Raw genomic sequence first — 12,571 nt, forward strand, 5'->3', positions numbered from 1 at the left:
CTGCGAGCAGGTATCACCTCCACTGGTATCAGTGTTGGCCAGCTGGACCTTTCCTGACACATGATGTTTAAAATATGGTGCAGGTTTTGGACTTCCCTCCTTCTCCGGTATCTCCACCCGCTGTTCAGTTACACAAAAGAAGAAAGAGAGCACGTAAATGAATGTCCACAGATCATGTACGTTTACGTTTGGACCTCAAGCCTGTGAGGTAAGAAAAATTGTGCAACCTCGTTCCAAATCTGTTATGAACACCAGCTGTTTCACATACTTTTAAAGCTGTCGCTGCTAGCATAACGTGAAACATAAGACTAGCATGCTAGAAAGATATCCGTAAACTATACATTTGAAAACAATGTTGAGACAGGGGTGTTCAAAAACATGTTAGCTCTGCTGCTCATTTGGGCTTCACAGGCTTGATTCATAACATTTCCTACTTTTGTCAATTCATGTCAACTATGTTTTCTTCGTCAAGTTTAGCAGCGTAGAAAAAATGATTTTAAAAATGTTTGCTAATGCACCTTTTTTAGCTTCTTGCTCCTCTAGCCTCTTTTTTTCATTCTCCAAAGCATCAACTTTAGCCTGGTAAATATCCGCCAGTTCCTTCCAGTGGACCCTGTTGTTGTTCAGGCCATCAAACATGGGGGTGATCTCTTTATGGAACCTTGAAAATTCCTGTAAAGGAGACAAGAAGCGCCTGTTATGACAAGCCCACCCATCCATCAATTCCCAGCTTTCGATGGAACGATCCACCTGCGCTAAAAATGTTGGGTTGTTACAACCCATAGTTGGGACAAATATGGACAAACCCAACCGTTGGGTTTAAATTAAATTGGTGTGTCAACCCCAAATGTTGGATTGTCTAAACCCAAAATATCTAGGTTAGTTAAACCAAAAGTTGTGTTTGTACATATTGTACCCAACCATGGGTTGAATCAAACCAACATTTTCTAGAGTGTAAGTTTACCTTATACACAAATGAGCACACAAAGTCAATAAAACCGCACTGCATCTTGGGGAGTTCGTCCGCCTTGTTTCTGTCCATCATGGGCTGAGAAGAAACAAGAAACATTCAAGTCATTCCCAGCTCGAGCTTCACATTGTGGCGTAGGTAAGGTCAACTCACGAACTTACAATGGGCTGTTGATCTAGCACAGTCCTCTCCAAGTCTCCCTGCTCCCAGAATTCAGCTGCTACCATGAGAGCTACCTTCAAAGAAGAGACAAGACCCGTGGGTTATTTTCTATCACAAAGCTGGCTAATCCTACATAATGCTTGACTGCTGATGAACCGTGACCCAAAGATGCTCCTACTTTGCTCTGGACCTCCCATGGCTTGGTGATAGCGGACAGGTCACATCCGGTCATCATCATCGCCCTGTTGGCTCAAACAGCACAGATCAAGTCTCAGAATGTCAATTCAAAGAAGTGAGTTGGTGTAGAAACACTGCACTTACATGATGATTTCCTTCCTAATGGGGTTGTTGGCCACATAGCCAATCGCTTCCTCATCGTTCATGGGCTCCGTGGTTTCGACGATCTTCTGAAACATTGTTCTTTTCCTGCGATGGGGAGAAATGTCACTCATGAGTACATTCAAGAGCAAGTCTAGGTGAGGACAATTAGTTCCTAAACACTTACTTGAAATATAAGGCCAGGTCAGTGGCAATGATACAGACGTCATGTAAGTGCTGCACGTTCTCAAATTGCCGTTTCTGCAGACTTTGGAAAATGTTGACGCTCTGTTTGAGAATGAAGAGAACACAATGTTAAACAGTTTACGACATTAACCTCTGGAGCAATGTGCACTAAGATGCGAGTAACCTCTTCTGCCATAAGAGTCTTGCTGTATTCAAGATGGTGCCTTTCCAAGATGGAGGAGCCGTGAAGCTTTGCCAGAGGTGATCCGCTCCTGTTATACAAAGCGAAGGATTGTGTGCGTGCCTCAAACAATAATGTGATTTATGGGTTATGAGATGCACATATATTGCATTACTTTGTCTGGTAGAGATTGTTGGTGCCTCTGTGGTCGATATCGTGACAGAACGCAGCTGCGACCATTGCAAAGGCGTCCAGGTCTGAGTAATATCTTCTCAGCTTTCCGGTCTGTTGGGTGAGCAAACATCCTTAACATTATAAAATACTTCTCACTGATATTTTGGATTTGTTTTTATATGGCGTTTACACAACAAAAACTGGAAAGTGTAAATGCGGTGTGGCCATCATTTACACGGGAATAGCATTTTGGAGGACTGAAAATGCAAATTTCTAAAATGTGTTAAGACGCATACTGTATGTGTAAATTACAAAAACGTGATTTTGTGTGACATTATGCATTCAGGTTATAGACATACACGCTCTATGTACGCAGGACTAAAAAGTGCGCCAACTTCTGGCCTGGCATTCACAATACAGCGTTTTTAGTGAACAGGGATCATGTCTGTGCACAAAACTTTTCAAAACGCAAAAGAAAAACATTTTCCGTTTTGTACATTGTTGAAACGTACCTTTATATAGTCTATAAATTAAACGCGACACCACTCACCTGCAGAAGACAGAACATGATCTGGCCCACGTTAAAGCCATGTCTCCAGTTATGGTAGGTGATGTCTCTGTAACCTTTCCGTACGGTGTACATCCATCTAGTCAGGACCTGAACATTAAAGCACATGGTCTCTCATCCATCCCAGTAGTAAAGAGTCAAGCTTTTTAAGTTTTGATCTGCAAATCTTTACGTTCCTGTATCTGTCATGCATGTATGGACATTTTAACAATGTCATTTTTAACTAGTTGTCGCAAACCAGCTTTATTAATTTTTAAAATGATTACTACATTTTTTTAATTGGGGCAAAGTTTGCATAATTCTCCCGAATAAACATAAGTTGTGAAGTTGAAAAAGCCACTTTTACCTCTGCTGGTACTTTGAACTTCTCGACCACTCCAAGCTCGAAGAAACAGCGAATGCCACACTTGATCAGGTCAAACTCAGACAGCGGGAAGTCGCTGAAATGAAATTCTAGCAATTCGACATCTTTGGCAACAGGAATGGTGGCTCTCTGTGTGTTACAAATATGACAGATATGAGGTATATATATTACTTTCACTTATTCCCATGATCAATCTAAGTTAAACAGCAGCTGACGTTACTCTCGTAGCAAACAATCCTACCAAGAGTTTGTACATTTCCTTCTGATCACAGTCTTCTGGATTTTGGTCGAACTTTTCCTTTGTGTTCTAACAGGCGAAAAACATGTGATTAGCACAATAAAACAGACCGTCGGTTCTCACAGTGGAAGGTCACATCATTGCTCACCAGAATCTGTTGGACGTCATCTGGTGTGGCTTTGGTCTGGTACATGACCATTTCTTGATAGATATCTTTCCTCCACTCCATCCTGTTCAGTTTGTCATATGTGTCGCAGTTGAGAACCGACCAGCCGAGGAACTGCGTCAGGGCCTGCGTCAGAAGCACAGAAGAAACAGGTTACAGTGAAATGTGTTTGTCTGGAGCAGAAGAACGGAGGCAGAATGATGATCGCCCACCTCAGTTATTTGTTCGTCCTGTTCTTCGAAGGGTTTGCCATCTTTTCGGTTGAAGAAAGTGGCGATGCCAACAATTTCTTCTTTCTTGTTCACGATGGGAAGAGACAAGACGTTCTTGATGACGAAACCTGACTCGTCCACAGCTTCTTTCTGAAAGGTTGCACAATTAAAACATGTTCACAAGATGAACCATTGCTGAAAACTTAAGTCTTCATTTAGGCCAAAAAGTGTTTGTGTACTACAGGCCAGTTGGAACAACACCGGTTTGTGTGTTATAGAGGAATGATATCAGCTTTGAGAAGATTTCTTTACTATTATTACTTAAGATTAATTGTTTTATCCAAAGCTTAGTTTGCTTATACAAGCCCGTCAAAAAGCATCAGGGTTGTGTTAACAAGCCAGTTGAGAACTGGCTCTCCTGGTTCAGTCTGGTTTCTCACAAGGTTTTTTATTCCACTTATATACATCATCATTGGAGTTTTGGTTCCTTGCCACTGGCTTTAAACTTGTTTTTTGCTTTTAACCTATTAGTCAGACTAAAATCATAAAGACATAACTGTTTTTCCCAGGAATGCTAATTGCAGAGGTGTAAAGAGTACCTGAAAACCATACTTAAGTAAAAGTACAGATACTTTGCAGTGAAAATTACTCCATTACAAGTTACAAGTCACCAATTCCAAAACGACTTGAGTAAAAGTCTTTGAGTATCTGATTTTAACAGTACTTGAGTATTTTACTCATACTGAATGTAGGCTCAAAGCAGCACTAGTCCTCAACACTTAAGAGACACATCAGTGAAAAACTAGAAACAGTTGATTTGTGAGGTGAGCAATCGCATTTATTTTCTTAAATCATAATAAGACTGAACACCTCAAAATTGCAACAAATCATGGTCGACACCATAACCTACGTCATTACAAACACCCTAAGTCTCATTTAAGCTCAAGTGCTCATAAGTAAACCAAAGTCCTTCAAAAAGGTCTCTTCAATATAACAGATAAATAAAATAATGTTAAGTAGAATTAAAAAGTCAAAGCCTTTTTGCACTGGACATGCTGGTTTGGGCCTCATCGCCAGCTGCAGTCATGTCCTCATTTCACATACACTGTTAGCCCTTACCTGCCATTTCTACAGTAATATATTGGCAACACTGTTGCCAGCTAGTTACTGTAGGTGTTTTACAGTAAACTACTGCAATGGCTGTTTGAAGATACATTATTAAAGAATCTATTAACGCACTTAAGTCACACAGTCTTAGATGAACAAGTGTAAATAACAGATGAACACAATAAATCTGTCAAGATTTCACCAGAGGAGAATTAAACACAAACATCAATAACATCTTCACATATTACAGACACCACTTTCACTTTATTTCTGTCATCTGTGTAAGATCTTATTGAGATTTAACTCTAGTTCATAGTGGTTCAATTATGTTTTAAGTCACCATTATGGCGATCAGTGTTTGCTTTGGTTGGACTCTTTGACTTTCTTGTAGCTTTAAAATGTACACTTATACAATAACACTGAAAGGGACTTTACAGGAACCGCAACTTTATGTTTGCTTAGTAACTGAAGATACATCTGAAAGAATTCAATCATTAAATAATAATAATATAGCATTAAAGATTTATTAAGATATGTTTGGTAAAGTGATTACATGTTATAATGGAAAGATCTCTGTCAGAAAATCTTTCTTTGCAATTGAGACACAGTTAGACACTTGACATACAAACCTCATCAATGGTGACAAACAATCATGAATGAGTTTTGTACTATGTACCCAGCATGCATTGCAGCATGAAGCTGTTCAGTTGATTGTCACCATTGTTGAGATTCATATGTGGATTGTTCATTTCTCTGTGTCCGACTCATTCTATAGGTTAATATTTTGTCTATATAGTGTGAGAGCACTTTTGAAAATTGAAATACTATACATTCTTTTTACTGGTTTACATCACTTCATGGCAATAGTCCCACCACATGGTCAAATTTTGAGCAAACATGTTTAGAGCACATTTAGGAAGAGTTAGTTTTAAAAATAAGAGCTTTTGTAGATGTGTGACCTACAGTAACTAGCTGGCAACAGTGTTGCCAATATATTACTGTAGAAATAGCGGGTAAGGGCTAACCGTGTATAAACCGCCAGCGATTGACATCTACCTGATACTGCACTCATATTCATATAAAGAAGCCATGTTGACAAGTTTTTGTAAGTTATGGCAAAATCCACAAGATTGTAGTACCTTCAATGCCCTGTGAATGGCAATATTAATTATAAGATAGGTGGCATGCAAAATGTAATGTGTAATTGCATTAGTCATTACAAATGTAGTGGAGTAAAGAGTACATATACTTGTTCAAAAATGTAGTTAAGTAGAGAGTAAAAGTTGCTAATATCTTTAATACTCAGTACAACTACAAAGTAGCCAAAAAGATACTTAAGTAAAGTAACTAAGTACATTTACTCCAATACTTTACACCACTGGCTAATTGATACCCATGATATTGCCAGTTCCCTGTGACCCAATGATATTATATTGAAAGTACGTTTAGCTCCTCTGTAAGAGTTTTAATAGAGTTGTACAATGTATACAACATATGTGTGTATATACACTCTTAAACTAAGGTGCTTCAAAAGGTTCTTTGATGCTATAGAGGAACCTTTTGGTTCCATAAAGAACCTTTAACATCTGAGGGAACCTTTCTGTTTCACAAAAGGTTCTTTGTGGCAAAAAAAGGTTCTTCGGATTATAAAATGTAAGAAAGAGACGGTTCATTAAAAAGAACCTTTGACTGAATGGTTCTTTGTGGAACCAAAAGTTCTTCTATGGCATCGCTGTGAAGAACCTTTTAAGTGTACGTGTACAGTATGTGCATGCATTTGCTTCATACATTACCTTAGAGTTTATCTTATCTTTTGTGTGTTTAACTTGTTGTTTTCTTTGTTTTGGTTTTCTTGTACAGCTGCTTTGATGCGATGCAAATTGTAAATGCGCTATAAAAATCTAATTGAATTGAAAGAAAGAATTCTGGGATACCTGAAATGTGAAGTAATCATCAGCAGCTACATTCATCATGTTACAAATCTGCAGAAAGGAAAGGAGATTTGTTGAGATTTTCACTTCATCAAACTAGCGAATACATTACTTTGTTGTTGTTTTACAAGATAAAAAATGCTGGTGACGTACCATGCCGTTTTCAGCCACGTAAGTTGGAAGGCCGCTAACAAGCGCCCAGTGGTCCACAGGAGGGTTCCTGCAAGTACATGACAGAGACTCTATATGGACTCTCAAAATTCCCTCCATATGCACTTGTTGGACATAGATATTTTAAAACAGAGAGCTGGACGCTTTGCTGCTTCAACAGGTTTTCTACTAGATGTTGGAACAACTGGTATAACATCATTTTGAAGAAAAATGTCCTCTTTAGTAGTTTGAACCAGCTTATCAAAGTCAACTTACCCTTACAAAAGAAACAACTTTACGTGCGTTGCAGTAGTAGCCCATACTTCTCTTTAATGAAAAAAGTCTACTTTATTTGTGCTTCTAAGAAATATACTTAAATATACACTATGTATACACGTATACTTCACTTAAATCGACAGAAAAGTCTTAAGTACTAAGACATAATGCCCCGGTTTCACAGACAAGGCTTAAGGCTAGTCCCAGACTAAAATAAATTTTGAGCTGTCTTAACTGAAAATATCTTGCCCTGACATATCTTAAAATATGTCAGTGCCATTGTTTTGTCTCAAGATGCACATCGGTAATGTTGTTTCTAAGGCGTTTTAATGAAAGCGACTTAAATAGCCTAAATTAACTAAGGCATGGTCCTGACTTAGGCTAAGCCTTTTCTATGAAACCGGGCCAATGAGACATAAGACTTAAAAATATAATGACGTATACCTAGCTTAGTTGTGTGTACTTAGTTGAGTCATTTATTTACTTTAACTTACATGTTCAAGTTTATATACTGTGTGTAGTAACAAGTCAGCTTTGGGAAGGACCATCTTTGAGTAAATAAAGCGTACTTTCATACACAAAAAATATGGTGTAACCGTTCAAATGAAAACCGTAGTTGTAAAGTAGTTGTGTACTCAAAGTTTACTATTGTTACACTTATCCTTAAAAGTACCCAGCAGTTATAAGCTAAAAAGTGGACCAGTTTAGTCCCAAGTAGTATTGAAAGAAAGTATAATAGTATACAGTACTAGTGCATGATAGTTACTACATGTACATAAAGTATTCTCAAAAATGTATGTGACTTTTACTTAAGTATACTTGACCATGACGTATACTTATTTTTCTTGTAAGGAAAGCAAAGCATTCTATATAGACCACACTTTGTGTTGCCAGATTAAACAACAGCAATGGCATTTGGGCAACTGATATTCATAGAGTACAGAAAGATTCTTACGGTATGACTTTGATCTCCTCTTTGCTTTCTAGAAGATAATCAATAATCTTGTAGAAAATGACTTCCTGTGAAGAAGACGCAGAAACATGTAGTCACCAGTAATGGCTTATTTTAACACAGAGAAACACAGGACGTTCACTTACTCGTCCATCAGGGGTCTTTGGCCCTTTGTACGGCTCCACATCTCCCAGTTTAATCGGCCACTCGTCGTAAAACTCCTAAGGATCAGACACAAGTCCAACGATTTACAAAGAGCTTGTGAAGAACGCACAGTTGAAGATGAGAAAGATGAGGAGCACAAACCTTTTCTTTGGTCATGTCCAGCAGACCCACAGAGTATCTTTCACACTGAAGGTAGGTCCTGACGGTGTACAGCGCTTTGTGAAACTGACGTTCGATATCCGTCAACTCTTCGAACACTTTGCTAGCGGACCACAGAAGAACCTGTGCCAGCGGGAGAAGAATGAATGCGGTTTTTATTGGAGAACGTAAAAGTTTAGATGTCGTAAAGAGTGTTACCCCGTAAATTTACAGATTTTTTACCCCGTAAAATGTACAGTAAAAAACACTGGTTTTTAACTTTTTTTATATGCAGTTAAAAAAACGTTATTTTACAGTTCTTTTCTGGCGGCAGTTAATTTCCGTTTTTTTACAAGATTTTATTTTTACAGTTTATTTTTGAAATACAGTCAAAAACTGTAAAATTAAAATTTACAAGACAAACAGGGAAAACAAATTGTTATATATCCTTATACCCTGTAATTTTGCAGGAAAAAACGATTATTTTACGGTATATTTCTGGCACTCCGGCTGACAGCCGTTTTTTATTAATTATTTTTACAGTGTAGGGTTACCTGACTCCTTCTAGACTCGACGTTATACATGTATGTGGTGTAATGCTGGAGAGCAATGACTGTGGCAAATGTGATGTACTTGTTGAAGAGCTGAAAAACAGCACGACATGAAATGAGCAACACTTATCAAAATCTTCACACGTGTCACAGTAACATCAGATGAGCTGTTGACACTCACTTCTTCATCTGCTTTACTGAATTCAGTTCCTCCCACTTTGTTTATTACCATTACGATCCCGAGCAGATCTTTGCCGTTCATCAGTGGAGCTCCCAGCATGCTTTTAGTCGTGTAGCCTGTCTGCTTGTCCACAAAGTCACTGAATTTGGCATTCTAAAATGAACAAAACAAATGTATTTATTCATTAGGCACAGTTGTCATGCTTACCGCAAATAGTCACTTCTTCACCCATTTAAGCTGCACATCATGAGTATTTTAGTCTCTATGTTAAAAATAAATCAGACGTTCACATCCAGTTACAGTAAAGAAGCTTCCAACACCCCTCGGAATAACGGTTAGGAATCGTAACGCAAAGAATTTGACAAAATAATTACTACATGCCCAACATTAATAGACATTTACACAACATTGTATTCATTTATTCATTCATTTCACACGAAGCAGCCTTTAGCTTCATATGATTTTCCTATCATTACATTTTCGATAAAATTATAATACCATGTAAGTAAGGGTAATATGCAGGCAGCCGATTGTTATCGCAGTAATAACAACTTATTTCGTGATAACAGCTGCCTGCTTGCAAATTATCCCGCTTATTACGCGGCTATTTACCTCATAAGTAAGGTTAGGAATATTAAATGTTGATTTGAAATCTTTTATTTCCTAATTTTTAACGACCTTCCACGGGGAAGAAAAACTGGACATGAAATGTCAATTTGAAATGTTTTATTAGCTCATTTTTACCGAATGCAGAACTACCGTGAGGAAAAGCCGTTTACAAACTACATTGAAATATGGTTTAATCATTTGTAAATATAATGTCATTTATATTTATGCGTTTGGCAGACGCTTTGAAGCGACTTACATTGCATTATCCTATACATTTGTTTCTAAGTACAACCGTATGTGCAACCCCCTGGGATCGAACCCACGACATTGGCATTGTTAGCGCCATGCTCCAACCACTGAGCTACAGGAAAACAGTTACCATGTGTTATTAGTTTTGAGAGGTTGTTATCTGGGAATAACGAACCTGCAAATGTTGCGACTGGCCAATCAGAATCAAGCATTCCAACGAGCCGTGTAATAATACTGTATATTTAACTGTCTTGAGAACAGCTGAGCTGACAATTAAACATCATGACATTATACACTACACTTAGTATCCCTGTCATGTTTCCCAGTACAAATCTCAAAAAAATTTGAGACGCCAAATAACATAATATATAAAGTCATATTCTCTGAAAGAAATGGTTAAAATTAAGTGATTTTTTGCTTTAAACAAGAATATCTGCCTATGGGGTAAGAAAAAATAAACCTGACATAAGTTTTAACTCTTAATTTATCAAGGTTATTTTTAACATTTTTTTACAGGGTATGAGAATTTCTTCTTTAACACTATTCCAATTAAGACCTGATGGTCAGAAAGTAATGTGAATGTTTTGTTTTGGGGGTTTAACTTTAAAGTTGAATTAATGTTGTTTATTTAAAGACGACTCCATTTGTAAGCCAAACTTTTTCATGACATCTTGGTTTCAAAGATGTCAAACGAGTTGATCAAACTCAGAACTTTTACTCACATTTAATCAAGTTTTTGAAAGTCAAACAAAATCAAGATCTGTGTGTTTATAAATTGTCCTCTCATGTGAGATCATTAAGTAGAACATCCAATTATTCTTTTTCTAAATACTTTAATTTCAGGGTTTAAATGACAACGTATCATGGACACATTGCAGTAATGAGATTTTCAGCAGAAAATGCAATAAAATACAATACCAATACCAAATACAATACACCTTTGCACCTCTACAGCAGTGGTTCTCAAACTAGGAGCCCCAAAATGGGTCCAGGGGGGGCCACAGTATTTTATGAAACATAGAAATTTATTATAAATTTTCCTCAGAAAAATACCACCAACCAAGAAAATTGATAGCTGAATTTATATTTTAAGATCATAAGTCGTTATATGGGGGGCTACAAAGCAAGGCGGGCCTTACAACGAAACATTTGAGAACCACTGCTCTACAGGTCCACCATTTCAAATGTTGTATCTTTTTGAGTGTGCAAACTTGTGGCCATGTTGTGTATCTTTAAAGGTACAGTTCAATGTTTTGTTGTTTGGAACAAAATTGTATCCTCACAGTGCCCTTTCTGACTGTGAACTCGTGTGATTAATGTAACGCTAAATCAGATCGATCTGCCGTGGGCTTCTTTAAATAGAGAAATAAGCTACTTTTCTGCAGGGGGTTGAAGCTCAGATGAGCCCAGGATAGAAAACCGTTTAATCCTGTGTGAAACATTTGCTGTGCACTGTAAAAAACACAGATGCAACCGCTTGGAGATTCTCGACCTGATCCTGCCCCAAATAAGTTTGACTAGTTTTGCTGAATGCATTCATGTTGGCTCGTGTATGTTCAATGTCAGTTCAATGAATTTGTGCACACCTCCTGTAAAAAACAACTTTCCTACTTCTATAGAAACCCAGACTGGACAGAAGGCCGTATCCGTGAAGCAGATCTTCACTCACCTGTTTGACATCAGGAATATTGACGGCTTTTTTGCTGATGGATATTTGGCCAACTATGCCGATCTCGGTAGGAAAGACGATTTCAGACTGAGGGTTGACCACGTTGGTGTCGTACTTGGAGGTGGGGGTAATGTCGAAGAGACAGGTGGCCAGCTCGGGAATGCCGTTTCTCGCCCTGCAGATGAAGTAACTGCTGCGGTCGGCGTTGACCAGCAGACATATCCTCTGAACCACCTTGTGCATGGCCTTCTCCATAATGGGCTGCGAATGCATTTCTTTCACCATGTCGAAGATGATGTTGGCCTCCTGGATTTGGCTGACATCTTTGAACGAGGCCGTGTCTTTGATGTCGAGGTTGTCGGCGAAAGCTGCCGCGATCACCTCGCCCCGCACCTTCTTGTCGAAATACTCTTTGGCGAACTGAGGGTTGTTCTCCAGGTACTTCTCCACGCTGTCCTTGTCTGCCATGTCGAGGTTCTTCTCTGGACGTCCTCCTCTCACAGATTCATTACTCACGGGCCGTCAGGATGAGAAGTGAGAGGTCGTCAGCGGTACCGGCCTGCAGAAACGTTCATCCTGTAGTGTGGAGATCACGGCTCGGGCGGGCGGGCGGCAGGGAACGGTGGCTTACGGGCTGAAGGGATCAAAGCGGCCGCTAATTAAAGTGACGTCATGACATTAAACCGCTAAGCTTTCTTAACCTGCAAATCCCACCCTGATCATTACGTGGTAGGCAATCCAATCAAACGCAAAGTTGCCCGCGCGCGCTGAGAAAATGTCACGGAGTGACATAATATTTGACAATATCGCTCTGATGTTTAGACGGACTGTAGTATATACAGCAAATGGTTTGGTCCATTATTCCCCTGTGTTGTTCATGCAATTGGTATGGGCCAGGGGCGGTGTGTATGTTCCTAAAACTGAATAGTGCAGGTGCCAAGTAAAGAGTCTGAACATGAAAACAGCTCTGTGTTTATGTGTCTTCTGTTAACATGCAGATTAATGAAGAACACAACATGGTGTCAGAAGCGACTGTATAAGGTAAAGAGACACG

At 38.8% G+C, this 12,571-nt stretch overlaps 1 protein-coding gene across 1 annotated transcript; it reads right to left on the reverse strand.

Annotated features, from left to right (window-relative positions):
* Positions 1–9: 9 nt before the first annotated feature.
* Positions 10–12,149, reverse strand: pde6c (phosphodiesterase 6C, cGMP-specific, cone, alpha prime). Its single transcript, XM_057357969.1, has 22 exons — positions 11,518–12,149; positions 8,991–9,143; positions 8,813–8,902; positions 8,262–8,402; positions 8,102–8,176; positions 7,959–8,023; positions 6,731–6,797; positions 6,581–6,628; positions 3,540–3,689; positions 3,310–3,453; positions 3,165–3,230; positions 2,906–3,052; positions 2,542–2,649; positions 1,993–2,102; positions 1,821–1,908; positions 1,638–1,738; positions 1,454–1,558; positions 1,311–1,374; positions 1,132–1,206; positions 965–1,048; positions 519–672; positions 10–120 (listed from the first exon to the last, which is right to left on the reverse strand). Exons 1-22 carry the CDS (start codon positions 11,983–11,985, stop codon positions 68–70), a joined length of 2,556 nt encoding a protein of 851 aa, XP_057213952.1. The 5' UTR covers positions 11,986–12,149; the 3' UTR covers positions 10–67.
* Positions 12,150–12,571: the final 422 nt, after the last annotated feature.

Source organism: Triplophysa rosa, linkage group LG18, assembly GCF_024868665.1.
Source record: "Triplophysa rosa linkage group LG18, Trosa_1v2, whole genome shotgun sequence".
NCBI lineage: Eukaryota > Metazoa > Chordata > Actinopteri > Cypriniformes > Nemacheilidae > Triplophysa > Triplophysa rosa.